Here is a 26,563-nt window from a genome sequence, read left to right as displayed (position 1 = left end):
AATTGAGAACAATCAACATTATACCATGCGGGAGATAGCTGACATACTCAAAATATCCAAATCAAGCATTGAAAATCATTTGCACCAGCCTGGTTATGTTAATGGCTTTGATGTTTGGGTTCCACATAAGTTAAGCGGAAAAAAACCTTCTTGACAGTACTTCCACATGTGATTCTCTACTTAAATGTAACGAAAGCATTCCGGTTTTTAAAACAAATTGTGACGGGCGATGAAAAGTGGATACTGTACAATAACCGTGGAATGGAAGAGACTGTGGGGCAAGCGAAATGAACCACCATCAACCACACCAAAGGTCGGTCTTCATCCAAAGAAGATGATGTTGTGTATATGGTGGGATTGGAAGGGAGTCCTCTGTTATGAGCTCCTTCTGGAAAACCAAATGATTGATTCCAACAAGTACTGCTCCCAAGTAGACCAACTGAAATCAGCACTCGATGAAAAGCATCTGGAATTAGTCAAAAAAAATGCATAATCTTCCATCAGGATAACGCAAGACCACATGTTTCTTTGATGACCAGGCAAATACTGTTACAGCTTGGCTGGGAAGTTCTGATTCACCGCTGTATTCACCAGACACTGCACCTTTAGATTTCCATTTATTTCGGTTTTTACAAAATTCTCTTAATGGAAAAAGTTTCAATTCCCTGGAAGACTGTAAAAGGCACCTGGAACAGTTCTTTGCTCAAAAAGATAAAAAATTTTGGGAAGATGGACTTATGAAGTTGCCTGAAAAATGGCAGAAGGTAGTGGAACAAAACGGTGTATAGGTTGTTCAATACATTTCTTGGTGAAAATGAAAAATGTGTCTTTTATTTTTATTTAAAAACTGAAGGAACTTTTTGGCCAACCCAATATTTGTTGTTTTGCAGCTTGACCACAGTGTGTTTAGGAGGGGAGTTTTCTTTATTTTTCCTCCTTTGGGGTTGGTTGGGATCCCAAAGTCAGAGGACAGGTGTCTTTCATTAATTCTGGAAAAATTTCAAACAAATTTCATCAAATCTTGACTCTCTCTTACTATTTTTTTCTCCTTCTGGAACTTCAATTACATTGTTGGTAGACCTTATCATTCTACTCTCCATCTCTCTTAACCTGCCTTTCATGTTTTCCACTTGTTCTGTCTTTCTGTGCTGCATTTCTGGGTAATTTCTTCAGATCTGTTTTTCTGTTCATTGGCTATTTCAGACATAAATTTCTAGAAGCTCTACTTTCTTTCCCCCTAGAATGTTATTGGGCAATTTAAAAAATCTTGGCCCTTTATATTCCCTATTTAAAGTTCTTTAAACATATTTCATACCTCTATCTTCTGTATTAGATAATTTCAATATCTGCAGTCTTAATGGGTCTGAGTCTATAGTTTGTGCTCTTTTGTGGCAGTTTATTTCTCATATGTTAGAGATTTTTGAAATCAGGTCTGAATGACCCCAAAGCTCTTGCCCTCGTGCCCAAACCTCATTCTCTATGTGGCCTGATGTTGGGGAGGTCTGATGAGGTGGCATCATTTTGTGGGTGCTTCATCTGTGTTTTTATTCTGGTTCAGTTTGTAATACCTCAAGGAAAATCGTATTTTTGAATAATGTACATCTTATTCTTCTCTTGGCAGGTTCATCAATTTCCCCCTTTGGAAAGACCTGGGATCTTAACAGAAATTAGACTGTTTCCAATGTTAGTTTATAAATGTCACAATATGAAAGCTACTAGTTGAATTTCATTGACTTATATGAAGTGGAGGGGTTAAAGTAGAAAGTCAGCTTGGCCCCTCACCCCACACATCCATCTAGCAGCAGGTTCTGCCGTGTCCACTGCTAACATCTAGCTCAAGCCTGCCATCTCCTTCTCATCATCTAAACTGCCACCATTAGTCTAAGCCATCATCATCACTTGACTCAACTTGCACTGCCCCTGGTTCGGATTCCTGTTGCAGTGTGATCTGGAGGAGGCAGTAAACACACACTCCAGTTATCATGCCCCGCTGGGGACCCTTCAGCATCCTCCTACTGCATTCTTCTTGAAACCTGAAGTCGGAACTTGGCCAGCGTCCTATTACTCCAGCCCCTGTCTGCCTGCTTCCTGTGACCTTGCCCTTCTCCTCTTGGCCAGCCATGCTGCAGGCACACTGGCCACCCATGAGCGCTTGGACTCCCTCCGCTCCTTTCTTCCTCCAGCAGGGGCTGTTCCTTCAGTCTGGGTGGCTCTTGATCTTGCTCTGCATGAGGCGAACATTTTATTCTTCAGTCCTTCTGCTTAAAGGTTATCTCCTTAGAGAGACCTTCGCTGATCATCCTGTCCTGTCTCCCACCTCCCTTGTCACTCGCCTCCCTCCATGCCATGGGGGTATTAACTGTTTTTATGTCTCCCGCCCAGGCGGTAAGTTCTATAAGAGCAGAGGCCACTTCTGCTTTTTCACCACTGTATCGACTAGCACTTAGCACAGTGTCTGGCAATAGTAGGAAAGTTCCTAAATGATGACCATGATTGTTTTATATTATACATTTATAAAATAGCTTTATAGCAGAAAGTTTTTTCAAACCTTTGCTGTGGTGTTGGTATTGAATGTGATCAGGGTCTGATGAGACCTCTTTCCAGGACCATAGGGTATCAGGAAGACCTTGGTCTAACCTGAGGTCACCCTTGGGCAGGCACCCTGGGAGCAGGTATCATAGAAGCCTCAGGGTATTACTACTACTACTACTACTACTACTACTACTACTACTACTACTACTACCACCACCACCACTACTACAGTATTATTACTACTATTATTATATTTTACTATTACTACTATTATTATTTAAAATATATATATATATATTATATTTTTAAAAAAGTAGTTTTTTTCCTCCAAGCCTTAAAGTACAAATGACAATGCGCACTCAGTCTGTCCTCTTTTCACTGCTGCCACCTCCCAGCTTCTGCCTCTTTCTTGGGAGTGTGGCTCAGATGGACAGTGGGCAGAGGTGGCATCATTGCCCTGTGATGCAGCTGCTGTGATGAATCCTGTGTAGGTAGCCCATTTAGACCACATCAGCCTTGCCACTTATCTCTTTGTGAATTCATGTCATTCTAATTCTTACAGGCTTTCAAAGTAGGTGTTAAAAGTTATGAATATGTGGGCAAAAGAGTTAATAGACATTTCTCCAAAGACACACAAATGGCCAGTAAGCACGTGAAAAGATGCTCAACATCACTAACCATTAGGGAAATACAAATCAAAACCACAGTGAGATACCACTTCACATCCATTTGGATGGCTGTTATCAGAAAAAGCAGAAAATGACAAGTGTTGGGTGAGAATGCGGAGAAATTGGAACCTTTGTGCATTGCTGGTGTAAAATGGTGCAGCCACTGTAGGGTATGGCAATTCTTCAAAAAATTAAACATAGAACTACCGTATGACCCAGCAATTCCACTTCTGGGTATATCCCCAAAAGACGTGAAAGCAGGGACTAGAAGAGATATTTCTAGATCTATATTCATGGCAGCATTATTCACAATAGCCAAAAGGTGGAAGCAATCCAAGTGAACATCAACAGATGAATGGATAAGCAAAATGGCATGTATGTATATATATAACGGCGTATTATTCAGCCTTAAAAAGGCAGGTATTTTAAACAGTACTATACTGAGCACTAGCTGCCTTTTGGTGCTGGTACACAATGTGTGGTCCTTGACACAATATAAATTAGTAAGTACACAAATTGGTGAAAGTACTTCTGGAAATCTCAAGATCTGGGTTTGAATCTCAGCCCCATTACTAACTTTCCATTTTTGAGAATGTTTCCACTTCTGAAAAATGGGGTCAGTTCTTGGTTCTTTCTTGACTTCAAAGGGTTGATGTAAGTTTCAAACAAAGGAGGAAGTGTGACAGCCCTTTTGTTTTCTGGAAAATACTGTACAAATGTAAGGTATAAAAGGGTACATATTAATGTGAGAACATATCACTATTTTTCTAATACTTTCTCTCCCAACTAGTACTTGAGAAACTTTATTTATCCACAGAAGGCAGAATGTTAACTTTCTTTTATATGTCTTCAATTTAAAACTGGGCTGGTACTAACATGGATGAAAATATTTCTATTCGGCAGGTACTTCTTCATCTACTTTTCAGTTTTACCCAGAAGAGACCAGTGCCCTTATAAAATGTAGTTTTCTCAACACATTTCCAGATATTGGGAAGTGACTACACTTTCCCTAAGCGACTCATTGTCTAGGTTTAAGGTAATCCCATTCTTCTCCATTCATTCTCCATGTGGGGTAGTCCGGGTGATGAGGCTGAGTGCTTAAACAGGGGGCACCAGCTTAATCTAGAATTGGGTCATGGAGACTGAGGACTAGTCTACTTTCAGCTCTCCTTGTTGCTTTGCACAGGGCTGAGCATGCCAGATAGAGACCTAATTTTTGTCCTCTTTAGAAATATTATTGTTAGCAGTGTAATAGATGGACATATAGGGATGTGATTTCTGGATGAAAGTTTATAAAGTCTATTAACAACCACAGTTTTGGGGTAAGTTCTGAGAAATGTTATTCTGTGACTAATGGGTAAAACATGGTGATGAGTTATTTTTCTTCCTCTCGTGTGCTGTGTGGTTTAGGGCTCTGCTTCCTTGCTGGTCAACTGCCCCCCCCACCCCGCCCAGCCTTTTCCCACCAGCTTAAGGATCACCACATCTTGTGGTGGTGTTACTGATACTGGGATTTGATATTTTTACAAGTTCTTGGTCAGTTAAATTCAGGATACAAAGAGTCAGGCTCTCTATGTTCTTCTGAGTATGTGCCAAAGCTCTCTTCCTTCTGGTAAAGGTTAGACAAATAGGGCACCGTAATGATGACCACATGGGGTGGAGGAGTTCAAGTTCAAGGCAGGCCAGAGCTTCCTGCAGCTGTATCAGATGAGGACCCCTCTTCTGTTACCATTCATAAGGAAGCAGACATTTGAGATGCTGTTTCCTCCTGTCTGCCCCAAATAGGGCTCCACATTTGTCCCCAAATGTGACACCTCTTTGAATGCAAAAGGAACAGTATGTTTCAGACCCACTTCATATCCTTTTGAATGATTCAGGGGGAAAAATAGTTTAATCTTTGTATCATTTGCCTAAGGGTAAGATGCACCAATGCTCAGATTATGAGACCTTCATATTAAAAGCAATTAGGATTACATAAATCTTTGTGTGGGTGGCACACAAAGTCATCTGCATATTTTACCATCTTAGATTTGGGACAAGTGATTTATTCTCAGCCAAGGCAATGACAAGTTGCAAGTTGGCCAGTACTAAATCTGTGATAACAGAGCAACAGGCTCCCTGTCAGTTACCAGTAATGAAACCTACCCTGCCACCACCTGCAGACCTCTCCCAGCGCTTCCTCCGTTCCCTGACAACTTTGCTCATCTGCTCAGAAATTGTAACATTTTCTACATTCTGTCTTCCAACATTTTTTTTCAATTCTTTGCTAAGAATATTTTGGCAATCAGATGCTCTTCAAAAACCAACAAAAATATCCAAGTGTGTATTTGCTTCACCTTCTGTTCTCTCCTCCTCTATGTGGAGGATTGTTCTGCTGACACCATGGCCCCCTTGCCTGTGGTCCTTGAGCTCCAGGTATTTGCATATTTGCTATCTGTCTGATAGTGATGGGTCCTCTTGCCCTGACATTATGTCAAAGCACTCTTCTTTAAGATATTGCTTGTCATCTGTCCATCAGTGTTCTGGGACGGGGGTCCCTAGTTAAATAAGTTTGGGAAATAAATGCTGGATTAATCAAATCTCATTGCTGCAGGGTTTCTAAGTGTCCAGATTGCTGATAGGCACATAGAACCCCCAGCAGTGAGCTCTGAGCGTCACAGCAGGTCCCCTTTTCCAAACTTGCTGACCTCAGAAACCTCCTTCCACAGCATATCTTGTGAAGCTAGTGTTCCACAGAATATATGTGTGAAAATGCATGATACAAGGGAAGTCAGGAACCTTGGATTCTTTGGCGCTCTTAAAAAAAAAAAATTAAATGTAATCATACTTTAAGATAGTTCTCAGTTTTAAGGCATCCTGTGGTGAATGCTTTGGAGGGTCAGGATGAAGTTTGCATTTGTGAATACTGAATTTTCTTAAAGCAGGCAGCTTTGAAGTGCATGCCTCACTGGAAATCAGGGACCCTGATGAATTCCTGGTGCTGAATTCTGAGCCATTGAGGTGGCATTTGGAAATCTCCCTTTAGGCACTACCCTACCACCGTGGGTGTGCAAAACACCTGGGTTCAGACACTTCTTGTCTGATGCCCTCTCTCCGGTTAGAAACTAGGCTCCAAGCTCTCTGCTAAGCTCAGAATTAGGCGCTTAACCCTCCTCAGCATATTTCTTCTATAATAAGGATTCCTTCTTCTAATAATTTCCTTTTAGAAGCAAATTACTTTGTGAAGAAAACAACCAGATAGCTTATGTGAAAAAGAAAAGCAAAAATAAAAAAATTCTGTACCCTGGAAACTCAAGATTTGGTACAAAGATCCTGAATGATTTCAGCATTTTCCCTGGAAGGATGCTTTAAGATAGACCTCTGCTTTTGTTTTTCGGGTGACCACAACCAACTTATCCTTAAAGTGAATTCTTAAAATCGGGGTTCGTTGGGGGATTTCAATTTCTTTACTGTCTGCAATGAATTATCATTTCAACTGTGTGCCGTTTTTCATAAAAGCATTTTGCATTGTACTGAAAAGATTACATTCTTTTGGCTTTGGAAAAATATTTCCTGTTGGGTTCAAACCATTAAAGCCTGTTAGCATTTCACATCTGGAAGCTCCTGCCCGAGTCTGCCTTCCATCAGCAGCTCGGCGGCCAGGCTGGCCTCCGGCGCGTGCAGAAGACGCCCCAGACTTGTTTACTTCCCGAGGGCCCCTCTGCAAGGCCCAAATGTGCCCTTGTGGTTGGCGGGTGGGCGGGGCGGGGGCGGGGCTTCCTTCCTCTCTGCAATGGAGGCGGGGTCTTTGTGTGTGTGTGTCTGTGTGTCTCTGTGTGTGTGTGTGTCCGTCCTGGGTTGGGGAGGGGGTCTCCCTTGCCAGCCAGCATTGGATGCCCCCTCCCCTCTCCTGCCTTAAGCAGCTTCCTTTTTTTTTCACTCCCACCCAGTTTTCCAGAACGCTAACGCAAACATTTTCCGTGTAAGGAGTTGGCCCGAACTTTTCTGATGGGGCAGTTTCCCCAGAGAGAAGAGAAGGAATTAAAACCCCAAAGGCTGGAGCATACTCCTCCTGTCCCCGGCCAGCTTGGGGGGCCCTTTCCCTGGGGTGCAGGGGTCTGGCCCAGCTTAAAGGTTTTAAAAGGGAACCTTTAAGAGATCTTTGGAAATTCCTTTTCGTGGAGGGTTAATTTATCCCCAGAGGCAGGCCTGATGCAGCCCCCATGCTCACGCTATCGGGCTGATGGATTCTGCTGGGCTTCTGTTGAGAAGACCCCCAGGGACCCGCCCCTGGGCTGCAAGGCAGGAGAGCCCTGAGGGGCCAGGGTGCCCTGGGGATACTTTCTGTCAGGTTCTTTGAGGGGCTCTCACAGCTCCAGCAGCATACCCGGCCAGGGAAATGATTTCATGGTGTACAAGGAGCAAAATACATTCACTGCATTTCTTCTGACCACACTCGGCCAGAGCCAATGCCAGGCAAGCTGTGGCAGCCTCTGGGGGAACCAGGCAGAGGCCCCTAGGCCCAGTGGTCTTGGGTGAGGTACCCCGCCCTGTGCCCCTCCGCAAAACGTGGACGATTACGCTGTCCTCCCAGTCCCCTGTCACCAGAGGTCTCAGCTTGTGTGTGTGTGTGTGTGTGTGTGTGTGTGTGTGTGTGTGTGGTGGGGGGGTCATTGATAAGGCTTGTCAGTCAGCCCTCAAACTCACTGGAGTGGACTGAAGGCTTGCCTCTGACAAATATCTGTCCCAAGACACAGGGTCAGCGCCAGAGAGTAAAAGTCCAGGTGGGATTTTTACTTGCTCCTTAAGACGGCATTCCTGGGGGCGTCTGGAGAAAAGGTAGCTATTGAAGTTGCTTTCATAGGAGAATCATGCAGCATGAGTCAGGTGCCCTAGGGCTGAAGCAGCCCACTTCCCAGTATGTTTTTCTTAATTTATTTGAATGTGCACTGAATCTTTTTTCATACCTGTGGGAAGCCACTAGACCAACTGGATGAATAGCAGTTTGAACAGAGAGCTCAGCTAAACAACCACCCACATTTCCGAAGTGCTCAGGATGAGAAAGACATAGGGAGAGGCCTTTGTTGGCGAGGGGTGTTGGGGCCAGGAGAGGAGAGAACAAGCACTCAAGTGTGCCTGGAGGGAGTCTTCACGTTCCTGGTGGGGTGAGGCTGCCTCACCTGCTGACCAATGTGAAAGGCCGAGTTCAGGTGTGTAAGGCCCTGCAGCACAGGGGAAGTGGCCAAGGTGTATCAATTCCCATCCTAAGCCAAGCTGGATTCGAACACGGGACTCAGTAACCCACAGAGCCCTTGCCTTTTGGGGCTCCAGGAAGGCCCCTGGGTGTGCTAGAGTTTGAGATGGGCCTTGAAGATGGCAAGGCAGAAGGAGCTGGGGAGTAGGGGTGCTGCAGAGGAAGGGGGCATGGGATTGTAAAGGGCCTTCGAGGCTTGGTAGAGGAGACTGTCTGGATGGGGTCACTAACATTATCTGAGTGTTTTACACATTCTGAAATCAGATGGACCTTCATGCCCTGGTGTTGCCACTGACTAGCCAAATGGTCTCCTCTTCAGGCCTCAGTTTTCTCATCTGTAAATTGGAGTTAGGCTGGACTCAGTGAAATAAGAGGTGTGGAGCACTCAGCAACCTGCTGGCACCTGGGGCCAGGGAATAGCTACAATATTTTTATTGGTGACAGATGGAGGAAGGATGGGTGGAAAGGGGTGAGGCCAGAGGTTATTGTGAGATGCTGAGGCCTTGAACTGAGAGCATCAGGACGATTGGAGAGAGGTGATGCAGGCTGAGGGTTTGGTGGCAGGTTTGAAGTGGTCCCTGAGCAAGGAACCATCTGGCTTGGCTTGGATCCATCGGCTTTGAGCTGTATGCCTGGAGGGCCCAGTAAGGAGTAGGGAGGGCGTAGAGGTTCAGCCTGAGGGCTGTGTCTGATCAGTTGCTGGGGTCTTCCTGGCCCATCACAGTGAGAAGGAGCCTGGGCTTCCTTGAATGTGTGTGTATAGAGAGAAAACACACATGCACACACACACCACAAGTGTGTGCCTTGAACAGCAGAATATCCCTGCTACCTAGAGGCACAACCTTGTTTAGAAAGAGACCCCCGAGTTCATCATTGACTGTTCATTGTCACTGAATAGACTGTTAATTTTTCATGTCTTTATTTGAAACATTTTAATCAGTGCATTTATAGTTGTAATTTTTTGGTATGCATTTCACACTCAAATAAATACTTAAAAAATTGAATAGCGGGAGAGTGTATTTACTCATCTCTTTGCCACTCTGTGTGCTGGTGACGTTTTCACCATGAAAAGTCAGGGGCAGGGGGAGGGGCTCATGCAGGACTGAGGCCTAGTCCACCCCTGCTCTTGACATCCTCTGTTTTCTATGAGCACTGCCCCCGATCAACAGCAGTAAAATTCAGCATAGGCAAGCTTGGTGAACTGGAGACATGAAACTTTTTGCTGCTAGGAGCAGTCTCTGTTCCCTGAAAAGTGACTGCAGAAGGAATGGAGATTCTGAGAGAAAGTAGGAAGCTGATATTTCAGTGGGTGTTTATGCGCAGGCTTATCTTCCTTGAGGAGGCAGAGGAGGAGGAGGGGGGGAGGAGGAGGAGAGGGAGGGGGGAGGGGGAGGGGAGGAGAGGGAGGGGGAGAAGACAGCTGCTTTGGCACCCTTCCCACCATAGGAGGCCCAGAAATGCATCAGAGGAGGGGACCACGGAAGGGCAGAAGCTACAGAGCCCCCTCCCACTTAGGGATGTGCCATCCAGAGATGAGCCAGCATCTCAAGGGAAAACCAACTGCCATTTCCAAGCTGAATTGGATGCTCTCAATTTGTATGATTATTCGAGGATATAATTTTCCTCTAAAAGTGCGGTGTTAAGAAAGAGATGCTGAGTAGAGCTGGGAGATAACTTGCAAATTAAATCTGTGCAATAGTCTATCTGTGGGGCTTCCCTGGTGGCGCAGGGGTTGAGAGTCTGCCTGCCAATGCAGGGGACATGGGTTCGAGCCCTGGTCGGGGAAGATCCCACATGCCGAGGAGCAACTGGGCCCGTGAGCCACAATTACTGAGCCTGCGCGTCTGGAGCCTGTGCTCCGCAACAAGAGAGGCCGCGATAGTGAGAGGCCCGTGCACCACGATGAAGAGTGGCCCCCGCTTGCCACAACTAGAGAAAGCCCTCGCACAGAAACGAAGACCCAACACAGCCGTAAATAAAATAAGTAAATAAAATTAAAGAAAAAAGAAAATGCTCCCTATTTCACTTACAAAAATTAATTAAAAAAAAATAGTCATGAATAGTCATATCTGTGAATGGCCATGTCGGTTTACACATGTAGTTTTATAGTTCATACTAACTAGTACGTTTAAACTCTCTTACAATAAAGCAGTCCAACTAAAGGAGAAGAATTGACAAATCTTCACTTCGTGGCAAATGTAAGCTGGCAAACTAAAAACTCAGGCTGGATTTTGTCAAAGTTAGCAAGGTTCTAAGCAGCTGGGGTCAGCTCTCAGGGTACCTGTTTGTACATGTGGCCGCGGTGGCGGACACTACTAGAAAATACTTGGGAAACCATTTGATAGTTAGGGGGTATGAAAGGAAGTTTCTGCAGTGGTCTAAGAGGGTTCACATTGAACCTCATGTCTCCTTAGGGTTGGTGCCAACCCCACCATCAGGAATGTCCTCTATTTTCTTTTGGTTCCTGCTGCTACACTGCTCTTTTCTTTTTCACTTAAAAAAAAATAGGTGAACATAATTTTTAAAGCAAGTTTCAATTGGCTGCTTTTTTCTTTTCATATTCAAGAAATAAGTGACTTTTATTTCAATGAGAGAGTAAAGCTCATGTCATTTCTTGCCTTCTTTTTCCCCTAGCAGGCGTTTACCCAGTGGATATTTTGGAAGATGACCCTGCTGGGCATCGGGAAGCGACTCTGGCTTACTGTGCCACGCTTGGGGAAGGAGCATGGCCCTCACCAGAGGTTATCTCTCTTCCCACTGGGGAGCAGGTATGTGTGATCTTCCTCATTGGTGGAGAGTTCTGTAAAATCTAAATTATTAAAAAGGAGAATGTTAGTGAAAGAGCATTACAGATTAAAAAAAATCCTTCTGGAGTGAATACTAGAATAATTCCACTTTGAGAAGCAAAAGGAATCCTGGATTGGGATTCTGAGGTCTTGAGGATAAGTCCAGTTCTATAAAGCAGTCAGCCAAATAGCCTGCTGTGAATCCCATGCCTACCACTTAATAGCTGTGTGACCTTGAGCAAGCGTCTTTACCTCTCTGTTCTTGGTATTCTCATCTCAGAAGTTGGGACAATAACAGTGCTTACTTCATATTGTTGTTATGAGGATTAAATGAGATGCTGTGTGTATTGCCTGACTGACCTCAGTTTTCCCATTTGTAAGTGAGGGGATTGACTGACCTTTAGTCTCTAAGGTTTGACTTAGTCCTAAAAGTTTCTGACTGGGAATGAAGTTATATCAATTACGATTTTTAGCAATGATAAGATTGAATTTTGAATACAGACTGGAAGAAAACAGAAATGAAAACTATTTGTTAGGACAGTGGGACTGTGGGTGAAATTTAATAATTGTGTTGTTTTTAAGGCCTTCCCCCCTCCCCTGAAGTAAATAAAAAGAATATGTGAATCTTGGGCTGTATCTAAATTTGTTACCTTTTTTTTCAGATTTGAGGCTGATCTGTTGAAAGAGGCAAAATTTTCTTGTTTTATACAAATAAGATTTCACTCATAACAGAAATCATTGCTCTCTGGCAGGCAAAGTTGGTTGAGGAAGACAGGGTTTTATTTTGCTGTATTGAAGTTGTTCCAGAGTTAATTAAAACAATGGCTTGTACAGTTTATATAGTGTGGCTTCCTTGAGATTTTGGAGATGCTAGTTTGTAATCAACTGGAAGAATCCAGCTCCCATGGGTGATTACTTATTGTTGATCTGCCGAGGGAGGTGGCTGTACTCACACGCTTTCAGCGCCCCCTAGTGACAGCTAAACCAGAAAGCAAGCAAGCTCTCAGTCAAGGCTAGGGGCTTACTCTTGGGGGACTGCGGGGCTGGTGGGCTGCAGGGTTGTTGGACGGAGTCGGGGGGAATGCTAGGTAATCTGAGAAGTGTGGTGAAATACAAGAGTTAGCGCTGAAGTACTTTAGGGTGCAGTTTCAGTCATCTATCTGATTTTATTTCACATTTATTTATGGATTACGTCATTTAACAACAACAAAACCCCCCAATATGTAGTACGCTCACAGAGTGAATAATTTTAGTGTTATTAGCAAGAACATAATAAAATAAGACAGTTACTAAAATTAAGTTGTTTTAATGTGATAGAAATGCTGAAATGTCTTTCTACCTATTTGCTTCTCCCCCTTCTAAAAAAAGAGTCCTGAAAATAATCGTTTGGTTTCCTACCATTTTAGCAATTAATTAAGAAATGGTAGCAGTTTCCTACCATTTAGCACGTTTTGAAATAGTCTGATTTGCGGTGATGATGGACCTCCTCATTGCTTTTAGCAAATTTAACTTTTCTTTTTGAAACCAGAGAAGTTTTTTTAAACAAACAAAAAAAGACAAGGATGTGCCACACCACATCACTCTGGTCCTCCTCAAAGTCTTGTCTTTTCATAATTAACTCTGTTTTCAGTCTTGAAATTGTCTTATCATATTTAAAATACAATAATACTTACTGATTTTTGTTGGTTATAGAACAGTATATGCTCAGGGGATACTATTTGGGAACTGTAGACAAGGACAGAGAAAATAAAATCACCCATGTTAATTGCTATGAACATTTTGATGTGTTTCCATTGGATTTTATTTCTGGGCATGCATTTTTAACATTCAGATCACACTTGGAGTACAATATTGTCTATAATAAGCATCTTTCTATGTTGATACAATGCTTTTTACGTATTGTTTTTAATGGCCTTGTAGTGGCCGTCTGATGGGTGAACTGTGCTTCATGTAGCCACCACAGGGAGCCAGCTGGGGACTCTTCGTTAAGGTGACTTGAAGACTGGGAGCCACCAAGATGTTTATGGGTCTCAGGATTTGTTAAGAAACAATTCTCTGAAACCACGGAGGCCTGCTGTAAACTTTTACAAGCAGCCTGCCTGCCTCACTCAGCCGACACGTCCTTTTCTCATTTTCTTACACTCTCCTCGGTTTTCAAAACAGACTTCGGAGTGGAGCGTGTTGTCCTTTTGCTTTGGGAGCTGAGGCCAGTGGGTTCGATGGCCGGGAACAGAACTTGGCAAGTGGGTGCTTGAGAGAAGGCTCTGGGGCAGCCCAGCATCAGAGACCCCGCATGTGCTGCTTGGTATTCCTTGTGGTCATGAGCAAACAGGTGCTGGGCACTGAGGATCTTCACCCCGGGGCTGCCTCAGAGCCAGAGCTGAGACTACAGGGCCCAGAGAGGGTGTGGGTTTCTTGAGGCTGCTTGCAGGGATCCGAGCCAGGGCAGCAGGCAGCCTGAGTGGCATTGCGGGTGGACGCAGGCTTGTCTAGGCTGTTTGCGTAGAGTGGCTGCAGGGGGACAGTTGAGGTTGGCTTGGCAGGTGCAGCCTGAGGTTGGGATGTGGCCTTCTGCTTTGGCAGGCGGAGGCCCGACGGGGATTCGGGTGGGGAAGGCTGCTGGGGCAGGAAGTGAATGGAAGGAGAGACCGCAAGGGGGTCAGCTGAGGAAATGTTCAGTCATTACTTGGATAGACAGACAGGTAAGCAAGGGGAAGAGCAGGTTTGCTGGGTGGGAGATAGAGGAAGGGCCGTTGTCAGATTGCCCTCATGTTTAGCTCAGAGTGGGTAAGGTTTCCATTTTCATGTTGCCTCCATCCTGTCAATTTTTAAAAAAAAATTATTTATTTTTATTTACTTTATTTTTGGCTGTGTTGGGTCTCCATTGTGGTGCGCGGGCTTCTCATCGCGGTGGCTTCTCCTGCTGCGGAGCACGGGCTCTAGGCACGCGAGCTTTAGTAGTTGTGGCTCGTGGGCTCTAGAGCGCAGGCTCAGTAGTTGTGGTGCACGGGCTTAGTTGCTCTGCGGCATGTGGGATCTTCCTGGACCAGGGCTTGAACCCGTGTTCCCTGCATTGGCAGGCAGATTCTTAACCACTGCGCCACCAGGGAAGCCCCGTCTTGTCAAATTAACTTCCGTGCAACAGTGTTCTTTCAGTGAATATTGTGCTAATTTAAGTGTTAAGCAATTTCTTGTGCCCTTACTGTGGTAACAGAACAAAATGGTGATTTTACTATTTTTTCAGGTTAAACTTGAAGCTTCGTCTGTTTGCTTTTGCACTGTGCACTGTGATGAACCTCAACATAAAATCTTGGTCTTGGTTAATCCCCAGGACACAAAGACAGGTTGGTAGTTATTAATCAATTTAATAAACAAGGATTCTGATTTGTTTACAACAAATGGAATCAAACACCTCAGAAATGATGGTTGTACTCTTCGGCTGGACTTAGAAGGACATCAAGGCAGAACTGATTTATTTTCAGCTTTTAGAGATCTGGTAAGGCATTATGATTTCTGTTTATTGACACACATATTGATTGTTGTATTGAAGACACCAGACACCTTCTTGCCCATAGTGACAGTACTCAGAGCTGCTTTTAAGGGTAACACTTACTGTTCTTATTAATGACATTGTATGCACAAGGTGGAGCCCTTTTGTTGGAGTGTCACCGCAGCCCTGCGAAGCACAGGGACCATTCTTATCCCTGCCGGACAGGTGAGGAAATGAGGCCTCTGATGGTCAGCTGGTGTAGGGTAGGGGATTTTTGCAAGGTGATTATCCGGTGGGGTTTTGTTTCTGGTGGTGAAATTTATGTAATCTGTAACTCATTTATTCTCCCTCTGCGTTATGAAGAGCCTGCTTTTGACCAATTTCAGCTTCTTGGAGTGAGTGCTCTGAGCACACGTGGATGGCCGTGCTCAGCTGCATATAGGGCAGGGGTCTGGGGCTGTTGGCAGTGAGCAGTGTGAGGTTGGAGAGCATTCCAGCCTATCAGTCCACCTGGAGCCCAGGCCACCAGCGAGCTGGAAGCAAACTCCTCGTCTCTGACCTCAAGGGAGTCCCAATTCAAATTCAATCCTATTTAGAAATTTACTCCTTTATTATACTTTAATGTGTTTTACAGATTTCCTACAATTCCCATATATTGCTTTCCTAATAAGAAATTTAAAAAACAAACCCTTAGTGAGTTAGCCCTCTTTCAATGTTGTGGTGTCTGGTGAAAGTTTGGGGTTATGGGTCTTTAACTACAATTTGCAGAGGGGCCTCCTTCAGCTCTCCAGCTCCCCTGGAGATGGACTTTTGCCTTAAACACCGCATGTCCATCTGGGGTTTGTAGTCAGAGGATGCCCTGTTCGATGGGTGTCACAAAGCCCAAGGTGACCTCCTTGACTGGGGAACGTTATTCACCATGTAGACTGTTGTTAACGCTTCTCTTGTTACTAATCCTGAGACACGAATGTGCTTAGCTAGCTGTCTGGGAGTTTTGGGCATGTTGGCGAAGCCGCCTCCTTGCTCCAGGGCTGGGGGTGGCTGAGCTGTGTGTGAGAGCTTTCTGATCAAGGTTCAGGACATCTCCTATTCCTGTCAGGTCAAGCCCTGGTTGAACAAAGGGACTATGATAACCCCAGGCCTTTGACATTGCCTTGAATTTGCGACTCCAGCTGGCACCAGGTTAGTGAAAGTAACAGGATGTGCACTCCTTGGGAAACAGATTGTCAAAAAACTCTGAAAATATCATTTGCCAGTTTTAAGAAAATGTCCAAATATCAGCAGCCCTCTCCTCTGCCTTTTTTTTGGGCATTTAACAATATTCTGGTTATAGGTCTTTAACTGCAATTTGCATAATGTAAATATATGACTGACTCTTATAAATCTGTTTCCTATTTCTATTGTACTTAATTTTTTGATTGTTTTCAAGAATGTATTATAATAAATATTCATAAACTCCAAGAAATCTCACTTTGGACCTTTCTTTATATTTCACAGAGCTTTAAATAAAGTTTCCGAATGTTTTCCTGCTGTTGGGGCTCTATGGTTGCTGCAATTTTGTGTGATTTCCAAAAAGCGCTCAGGTGTTATCTACACCTCATGCTCTTTAGTCTGGTATTTTGAAGCAGGCACTATACGTAAATGCACCTCTTGTGGCTTGAAACATGTGGACTCCGAAGCAGCTGGTGGTACCATAGAGCCTCTTCACAGCTTTGACACATGTGCCACTTCAGTCATGTGCTTAGCTGTGACCATTGAGAAGGCTGGCCCTGGTTCCTTTATAATTTTCCAATTATATTTGTGAAGGCCTTGTGTTTGTGTGTATGTGTGGTTAGATGGAAGCTAAAGGGATCAGAGCTGTTTGATAAGCCTGTGTATGAGTTAATTATTGGTAAGCTGATTGAATCCATCATAATAACTTCCAATAACCCTGCGAGCAAATGAAAAACATCCTGGAGTTGTGAATTCCCCGGCGGCAAGTAGTTAATACTCCCGGCGGGCTACCGTGAGGATGTGAGTTCAGGCAGACCTCAGAGACATTGCGCAGGTTCCAGACCACTGCAGTAAAACGAATATCGCGATAAAGAGAATCACACGAATTCTGTGGTTTCTCAGTGCATAGGAAAGTTATATTTACCCTATACTGTAGTCTGTTAAATGTGCAGTAGCATTATGTCTAAAAGAACAATGTACACACCTTAATTAAAAATACTTTATTGCTAAAAAAGCTGACCATCATCTGAGCCTTCAGCAAGTCATAGTAATCTTTTTGTAATAGTGACATCCAAAATCACTGATGACAGATCATCATAACAAATGTAATAATAACGAAAGAGTTTGAAATATTGCGAGAATGACCAAAATGTGACACAAAGACGTAAAGTGAGCAGTTGCTGTTGGGAAAATGACGCCGACATAGGGTTGCCACAAACCTTCGATTTGTAAAAAAATGCAATAAAGTGAAGCACAGTAAAGTGAAGCACAGTAAAATGAGGTCTGCCTGCAATGCAGCTGTCCAGCTTTCCCCTGTACGAAACTGGGGATGTGCCTTCCGTGAAGGTGGTTTGTGAAGTACGTGCCCTCGTTCTGTCTGGCTGTTCCCTGCGGGGCTCATGCTTGACTGTGTCTCTAATCAGTGGCTGGTTTCTGTCACCGAGGGGACACAGCCGAAGCCTGCCAAGAACCTCCCTTCCTAAGTTGTTTTGTACCTCCCCACGGCCCTATCTTTCATTTATTTCCCCTTGTTTTACTATTCCTCTTATTTTTAAATTATTAACTGAATTCAAGTGTTTACAAAGATTAAAAAAATAACTCCCCTCATCAAAAAAGTAGTCTTTTCTTACCTCCTGTATTAAATCAAAACTGCTTATCCTGGCATTCCAGATTCCCATCAACTGATGGCCTTTTGCTTCTCTCATTTCTTCCTGGGACCTGCAGAATAGAATAGATGAACCTGGACTTTGGCATCAGATTCAACAGACTTGGCATCCTGGCTCTGACAACTGACTGAGTGACCCGGATAAGTGATTTGGCCTCTCCGAGTCTCAGTTTGGTCATTTGCAAAATGGGGGCATCTTAGCTACTTCACAAGGTAGTTGTGAGGATGAAATGATTTGTGGCAGAAAATCTGATGCTTTGGACCATCTAGGGCAGAGAGTAGGCATGAAATTAGAAGTATTCTTCCATCATGGTGCACTTTTGCATGTTCTTCTCTGTCTCTGAGTGCTGTGTTATAGAAGCACAGGGTTTTAGAATGGGAGACCTTCTTGTCAACTGCTGGCCGAACTTTGGCAGCTGAATTACCTCCCTGACGGATTCTGCTTGCAAACCTCTTGGAGAGGAAGGTAACACCACACTAGGGCAATCTAGTCTGTTTTTGAACCACTCTAATGGTAAGACCATTGTTCTTTCTACTAATCCAAAACTGCCTTGTTGGATAATGTCATGCAGTCCATCCAAAAGCAGCCAGAGATCAAGGATGGGCCGGGGAGGATGTACCTCTACACCACCTGGATAAAAAGAAACAGGTGGCAGTTCTCATCCTTGGAAGCGCAGTGAGCCTGGACATTGCAGTGGGCTGCTGGAAAGCACATGGAACCTGGGGCTGCCTTAATGGAAGGATAATGTTCCAGCTCAATTACAGCCCCATTCTCTTTGGTTGCTGCTCAGGATGCAGCTGAAACAAACTGGTGCTTATCCGTGGAGAGCAACCATGGGGGTTGAGAGGGCTTGAAACCATTTGAACAAGGCTCGAGGAAACTAGGGCTATTTATCTTTAGAGAAGGGAGACAAGGGTCCAGAAGCTCACAGTTGAAAGGGTGTTTAGATCATTAGGTCCAGTGCTTTCCAAGATGATTTTAGGTGGTACAGCTGAATTTCAGAAGGAGAAAAAGGATGATCTTTTGAATTTTATTTCAATTTTAAATATATCAAGGAAAGAGATTCTGTTTCCTACTAATATGGCTTTAACACTTAGCTAACACTTGTAAATCTCCTTTAAAAAAAAAAAGAAAGAAAGAAAATAGGTCTCCCAGCTGAGCACCCTTAGCTAGACTTTAAAGATCTATCATAGTAAGATTTATTTTTATAATCATAGCAAATGATGCCTCTTTTATGATAGGGCTAAGAAGGTAGTATAGAGATATATCAGAATCACGAAGGTGTTGTCTGGGGCACCGGCTTCTAGTCTGGGAGAGCCTGGTCTGTTCCGGGACAGCTCTATTAGAACGTTCTTCTTAAGGAGCCCAAACTGATATGCTCGTGTGTCTCCTCATTGGCCTAGTGCCCCCACAGGGGCCATCCAGGTAGGTGGGCATGGCTGCCCCACAGGGCAGATCTTCCTAGGCTTGAGGCCAGCTGCCATGTTTCCTGAGTCTTCTTTTAAGATCACTCACACGTTTCTCATTCTCTAGCTGTCCCTCCTTTGTTGTGGGCTCCAGAGCCCATCACATCCCGGATCCTTCTTTCAGATCTGGCTTCTCTTGGAACATGGCGTGCAAACACCACGTCATGGATGGTCTGGTGGAAAGAAGCTGGGTTTTGGAGTCAAGGAGACCTGAGTTCAGATCTTCTGCCCTTTATGAGTGGGTGGCCTGGGTTAAGTTATTTAGCACCTCTGAGCTTCAGTTTCCTGTCTTCCTACTCAGGGGTGTGGCCCGTGGGCCAGCAGGGAGACGGCACCAGCACCGGGAAGCTTGTTAGAAATGCAGGCGCTTGCGCCCCACCCAGACCCACTAAGTCAGAATCTGTCCTTTAACAAGATCTCCAGAAGCCATCTGAGAAGTGCGCTCTAGAGAACCGTGAGAGGAGAGTGGTGGCTGGTGAGAGCATTCCTCACTTTTCTTGGACATTCTGTTTCCACAAAGTTAGCCTCAGTTTACCTTGGCATTTCCTTAGAACCAGCCCAAGGCTGACTCACCTCTAGCTGACAGCTCATTACCATGCATGCCCGGCCCCTGGGCTTTTATCACAAACTTGTTATCAAGACATGGCTCTGTCCTCCAATGTTTTGAACCCACAGGAAGGACAACTATTATTCCCATTATATATATATAAACAAACAGTTTTATGGAGCTGTAATTCACATATCATACAATTACCCATTTAAAGCATACAATTCAGTGATTTTTAGTATATTCACAGAATTGTACGTTTGTCACCACCCCTAATTTTCATTACCCCTAGAGGAAACCAACCCCACTTCCCTATCCTCCTCAGCCTTAGGCAGTCTCTTCCATTTCTATAGATTTGCCTGTTCTGGACATTTCCTATGAATGGAATCATGGAGTATGTGGACTTGTGTGTCTGGCTTCCTTCATTGCATAATGCCTTCAGGAATCATCCATTCTGAAGCATGTTTCAGTACTTTATTTATTTTTATGGCTGAATACTATTCCATTGTATGGATTTGCCACACTTTGTTTATCGATTTACCGATTGATGGACATTTGGGTTGTTTCCACCTTTTGGCTATTATGAGTAATGCTGCTGTGAAAATTCTTGTACAGGTTTTTGTGTAGATATATATGCACATATCTTTTTAAGTCAGTGTTTTTGTTTTCTTCAGATAAATACCCAGAAGTGGGATTGCTGAATCATGGGGTAGGGGTAGTTCTGTTTAAAAAAATTTAAGGGACCTCCATACTGTTTTTCATAATGGTTGCACCAACTTACATTTCCACCAATAGTGCATAAAGGTTCCCTTTTCTCTACATCCTCACCAACACTCGCTATCTCTTGTCTTTTTGATAATAACCATTCTAACAGATGTGAAATGATATTTCATTGTGGTTTTGGTTTCCATTTCCCTGATGATTAGTGATGTTGAACACTTTTTAATGTAGCTGTTGGCCATCCGTATGTCTTTGGAAAATGTCTATTCAGAGTAAATGTATTCTGAGATTCAATTTCCAATGTGTGGAAGGGGGTGGTTTCCCATAACACCAAGTAGTTCTCTAGATACCAGCTGGATGTCCTTCCATTCACCTCAATTCTGACACTACCTGGAGATACCATCAGATTCTACAGGTTAGGGGTTCAGTCCTACCAGACTCCCTTGCCCCCCACTTCAGATGCCAGTCTCAAGCCCACGATTTACCTGTATGTCTGACCAACTGGCTATAAATCAGAGGTTCCCATGACTCTGTGCCCCCTTCAGGCTCACCACTCTCCCAGTACCTCCACATGTTCACTAGCCCAGAAGTTCTCCGAACCCAGTCCTTTTGGATTTTTATGGAGGCTTCATTACAAAGGCATGATTGATTAAATCACTGACCATTGGCAGCTGATGCAACCTCCAGGCTCTTTCCCCTCCCCAGGGTCAGGGGGATGGGACTGAAAATTCCTACCCTCTGATCACGTGGTTGGTTCTCCTGGCAGCCAGCCCCCATCCTTAGGTGGGTCCAAAAATCACCTCAGTAACATAACAAGAGACACCTTCCCTGCTCTCATCACTTAAGAAATTCCAAGGGTTTTAGGAGTACCATGCCAGAAATGGGAAGAAGACCAAATATATATATTTCCTAATGTAAATCACAGTATCACGCAGATCCTCTGCCCATTTTTTAACCACATTGTTTTTTTTGCTGTTGAGTTGTATGAGTTTTTATATGTTTTGGATCTTTTATCAAATATATGATTTGCAAACATTTTCTCCTATTCACTAGGTTACCTTTTCATTTTGTTGACAGTTTCCTTTGCTGTATAGAAGTTTTTTAGTTTGATGTAGTCCCACTTGTTTATTTTTGCTTTTGTTGCCTTTGCTTTTGGTGTCAAGTCCAAAAAAATCATCGCCAAGACCAATGTCAAGGGGTCCTTGTGGTTTTGATTTGCATATCCCTGGTGACTAATGATGTTGAACATCCTTTCAAGTGTCTATTGGTCATTTTAATATCTTCTTTGGAGAACTATCTATTGAGATCCTTTACCCATTTTTGCATTGGGTTATTTGTCTTCTTGAGTTGTAAGAATTCTTTATATATTCTAGATACTATCCCTTATCAGATTTATAAACATTTTCTCCTATTCTGTGGGTTGTCTTTTTACTTTCTTGATGGTGTCCTTAGAAACACAAAAGTTTAAAATTTTTATCATGTCCTGTTTATCTGTTTTTTGTTGTTGTTTTGTTGCTTGTGCTTTTGGTGTTAAATCTAAGAAAACTTTGCCTGTTTGAAGAGTAAGTCCTTTCATCCAGTTATGTTAACTCTTCCTTCTGGCTGTGTAGTTAATATCATTTGAAGTTCTGAAGGTGTGCATTCTTTATTTTTAATACAAGTATTTAAAAATGCTTATTAAAAAAATTCATGCAATTATTATACCACAAAACACACACCTAACCCATTATTTAGCATACATTTCTGGAGATTTCAAGAGACTTTCATAAAATGCAAGTCAAGAGACTTTATGAAATGCATGCCTACAGTTAAGAATGGAGGGAAATCTGGCTGCTGAAATTAAGATGACTTATGTTTAACTATTCTCCTAACACTAGCTAGAACACTCGTCAGAAAAGGGAGTGAGGCCAATTTGTCTCTTCTGGTCTTGGTGAATTCATGCTGATTTTAAGTCCAGTCTTTCTTTTCTAGGGTACTTACAGATCATCTTTCATAATTCACTCTAGGCCACCATTAGGAAGGGATGTTCAGGGAACCAGGCATTAGTTCCAAGACCTGCACCTTCCCCACACACACCAGGATGGCACTGGCTCATGTGTCTTTCTGGCCCCTTCCGGCATCTCATGCTCTCAGTGACTAAAGGTTACAACTTCAGGATCACATTTGCAGGTCTTCTGGCCTCTGGGATGTACATTCACTGAGGCTTATGCCTCTCTAAAAGTAGCTAATGCACTCCTTTGCTTTTCCACTGTTTCCAGCTGCTTGCTCCTAATTTGGAGGCCCTTTGCCTTCTCTGTGGCCAGTAGAGCCTCTGGCTAAGTTGTATTTCTTCCTCGGGCTCTCCCCTCCGAGTCCAACCAGCCTACCCAGGCAGCTGTCCTGTTTCCTTGAACGTCTTCCCAGCCTGCCTGAACTTCCTCAGTGCCCGGCTTTTCCTACTTTGGTCTTACAGGATGGTGCTGGGCCTGGGGACCTTGGCTGTGGGGAGGCCTCTTCCACCCTTTGCACTTGTCCTTTTAACATCTGACCCTTTCTGATGGAAGCCCTCTCGGCAAGCTCCTAGGCCATGTGGATACTTTTCCTAGATGATCTCTTCCTGCTTTCCTTGTCAGGAAACTTGTCAGGTTTTTTTCAGCTCTCCTTATGACAATATCTGTTTGATCTTTTTTTTTTTTTTCTTCCGTAAAACCTAGTGGTTGATGATCAGAGGGCAGAGCAATGAGTGTCCAGAGGCTGATTAAAAATGTCTATTTATAATTGAGTCAAATGTAAGAGACCTAATGCCACAGTGCTATGGAAGTTTCCAGAATAAGGGGACTCTTGGGTATTGCTGGTTGTAGGAGGAGCACGAGTTCTTGGCAGGGAAGTGCCCGTCTGGCTAGCATACGGGGTAGGAGGCCTGAGAAGTTCTCCACTGCCCACTCACCTGGACCTCTAGTCTCCTCTCCCACTGTCCAGGCTGACTGGTGGTCACACAGTGGTCACACAGCTGCTTCTCTGCCCTGCAGGGCTGGGTGCTCTGGACATGAAGCAGTACCCGTGGAGGCAGAGGGAACCTGGAAAGTAGGCCCCCTCATCCCAGGCAGTGCCCCACCTTACAGACTCTGGCCCTGAGTCTTACTGACCCCTTCTCTGAACGTTTTGAAGTTTCCTTTCATAAAGCCTTCTCTACACTCCTGGCCTCTGCCTGGTGGGGAGGCCATGCTGAGGGGAGCTGGCCAGATGCCTGGTGACGTTATGGAGGATGGGTGGGGACTGGGGCTGGAGAGGGGTGCGCCTTTGGATCTCAGCCCTTCGAAGAACGCCTTAGTCATGATCGGAAAGAAGGATGGAGAGAAGGGAGGACAAGTGTTGAGTGTCCAGGAGTCTGGGAGCGCCCACAGGAGAGATGCTGAGGCCTCGCCCGGTGGGGAGAACTCGGGTTGGTGAAATAGTGGAAACGACAGGATTTGGGATGAATTGGAGGGGCCAGGGAGGGAGGCCTGGGAATGACTGGGGTTCTGGCCGGGCCAACAGTGCTGGGTGATCTGAAAGGAGAAGCTTGGGGCGAGGGCAATCTGAGCTCCTCTGCAGGGTCTGTGGGCTGTCAAATTGAAGGAGGGGTCCAGGCAGGGACCTGGACCCCAGGTGTACATCATTTTGCAGCCGTTCCTGGCTCTTTCTTCCTGGAGGGTGTGTTGTGAATTCCCTGTGCAGGGGAAGTGGCGAGGCTGAGAAAGAGAAAGCAGGGTCCTTGCGGAGAGAGAGGACAGGGGGGCGGCTGTTTGTGTTTGTTACCACACGCTGGCTTCCCTGATTGGAACAGCTATCCCCCCAGCTTGCTTCCAGGACGTTTTGTGACCAAGCATAACACTCATCCTTCAAATTGCTGCTAATTTATTTATGGCTTTTGGTGATTGCGTGTCATGTGCACCCTGAGAAAAACAAGCAGGGAATCAAAAAATGATGATTTTTTCCTGGAAAAGCGTGCCCATTCTAGGCCTGCAGTGACAGCAAGAGCCAAGGCAAACATTCAGTTGAAACCAGAGCCGCTGTGTAGCCGCCTTCCTGGTGGCTGTCGTGGGCTGAGGGGTGATTGTGACACAGCGGGCCCGGGGCCAGGCCTTCTCTGGGCTGCGTTTGGGGCAGGTGGGTGGTGGTTCAGGAGGGGTGGGTGGGTGGAAAGTGAGATGCCCTGAGATGCCCAGAGAACTTCTGCAGAACTGAAAGGCCCTTTCTGGGACGTTCCTCACCCCTGAGAAGGCTGCCCAGATTTGGGGGAGGGGTTGGGGGAAAGGCCAGAAGATGGGGTAGGGGGAGGCGCTGTGAATTTTTGACCTTCAGGAAGGGGGCACCCAGCTAGAGCAGCTCCTGGTCCCCTGTTTGCCTTGAAGGGAGAGGTCAGGCCTCCCGGTGAGTGGGATGGATGGGGCTAAACCCAGCTCTGTTTAGCAGGATGAACCTGTGGACCTGAGTCAGTGAAGTGGTTTTTGTATCTCTGGTAAAAACCAAGCTAATATGGCAGGAGTGGAGGAGAGGCTTGTTGCCCTGGTGAAGTCTGAGTTTCAGCATGTGGAGAAGTAATTACAGTTTTCCTGGCTTTGAAGTGTGATGACCCCCGTGGACTCACGAGCCCCAAGGACTCAGGGACCACCTGATCAGCAGCCTCGTTGGTGCAGCCTCCCGTGATCCCATGGACGTTGAATCTTTACGTTTAAGTCTGTGCTTGCGTTTTGAATAAAGGAGAGGTAGACATTAGCCTGAAATGGGTCCCATCCTCCCCCCTTCTACATGGGGGAGTCCCGCTTAAGTGGGTTTGACAGTTTAGGGGAAAAGAGTTCTGGCCAGAAATTCAGCCTCGATGTAAATACCTGCTTCTCCTGGTGGCTAAGGTGCCCGTGTGGCTGTACAAGCTCAGCCGGTGTCAGGTGGCCCCCAGGTTGAGTAGGATCCGACTTCACATAAGCTAAGAGAGCTCCATGCTAGAAACCAAGAGAGTTTGTTTTCCGTGGGCCGTGACGGATGCAGATTGAAGAGCTATTTGCAGTGACAGCACTGTGTGTTTGGGAGCACATGTTGGCTATTGTTTGGGATTTCCTTCTTTATTCCCTATTAATTTATGACACTTACTGTGAGTTGGATGTCAGTGTAGGGGAAAACAGCATCCCACAAACAAAGACATGTCATTTTTACCAAGGGACTAATGGTATTTGGAAAACAGAGACGTTCCAAGGAAAATATTCCGAGCGTCATGGATATGCGGGGATGGGGGTGCTTCTTTGAGGCATCCTAGGGTTTTACCACTGCAGCTTGGGCTGTCTGCACCTCTCTCTGCTTCCCCCAACCCTAAGAAACTTGCTCTACTTGCCTTGGTGCGGCCTGTGATTTTAAGATGCCTTTCCTAGATAGACTAGCTCTGGTGTGGGTTTCTTTCTGCCTCCAACACCTTGCCGTCCAGCTGTGCCTCAGGATCCAGGCACCTCATCTCACCTGATCTTCCTGGAGTTAAAACCTCCACTCACGGAAACAAAGTCGCCGAAGGCAAGAAGGGCCTAAGAACCACAGGGAAGTTGATGCAGATATACTACAAACCAGATGTTTCCTTCTCCCCGGCAAAGAGGTGCCCAAGTTCACAGGGCATCTGGGGAAGCGTTTTCCTCTAAGGAAGACATCTGTATGGAAATGGTAGCCCGAGTAATGCAATATGACAGTTGCTATGTCAACTTGCGTATTTTTCCCCTCCCCTTAAATTATTGACCGGCTCAGTCAATGTTGCATAAAAGTCATGCAATGCCTTGGAATGTGTTTATGTGCTGTCCTCTGCCAGAACTTTTCAGCATTTTTTTCCTACGTGTATTTTGCTTTTGGGAAGATGGCCTGTCACTTTGGTTTAACTGTGCTCTTTTTTGGGGGAAGTACATATTTCTTAGATTTGTAACAGGGCAGTGGTGGCTTAGACTCCAGGGGAGCAAGTGGGGGAGGCTGGTGGGGGGTAACAGGCAGACCTGAAGCTCCTTCGGTTGTGATTGAAGAAGTGTGTAAACCATGGGCCAGTATGTGAACAGCTTGCAGTTATTGTGGGGAGGTAGGGTGTGTGTGTGGGGGGGGTGGGTGGTGTGCATGCGCGCACGTGCGCGTGAGAGCTCCTCCCTCCTTGGTTGCTGTGATGGTGTGGGGAATGGGCCTTCTCTGCCTCTGCTCACCTCGGGCTGTGTATCCAGCCACCTGCTGGCCACCCTGACCTTGCTATCTCTAACAGGCAT

The 26,563-nt window shown here is 45.0% G+C and overlaps 1 protein-coding gene across 1 annotated transcript in view; it reads left to right on the top strand.

The window, feature by feature from the left end:
• LOC132360344 (protein FAM169B-like) overlaps positions 1 to 26,563 on the top strand; it is an 83,445-nt gene that overhangs the window by 9,014 nt on the left and 47,868 nt on the right. Inside the window, 2 exon segments of the mRNA XM_059915404.1 lie at positions 11,068 to 11,175; positions 11,177 to 11,201. Coding sequence (XP_059771387.1) covers positions 11,098 to 11,175; positions 11,177 to 11,201 — 103 coding nt within the window. The 5' untranslated portion in view covers positions 11,068 to 11,097.

Source organism: Balaenoptera ricei, chromosome 2, assembly GCF_028023285.1.
Source record: "Balaenoptera ricei isolate mBalRic1 chromosome 2, mBalRic1.hap2, whole genome shotgun sequence".
Classification (NCBI taxonomy): Eukaryota; Metazoa; Chordata; class Mammalia; order Artiodactyla; family Balaenopteridae; genus Balaenoptera; species Balaenoptera ricei.
This window is presented reverse-complemented; position numbering and strand designations above follow the sequence as displayed.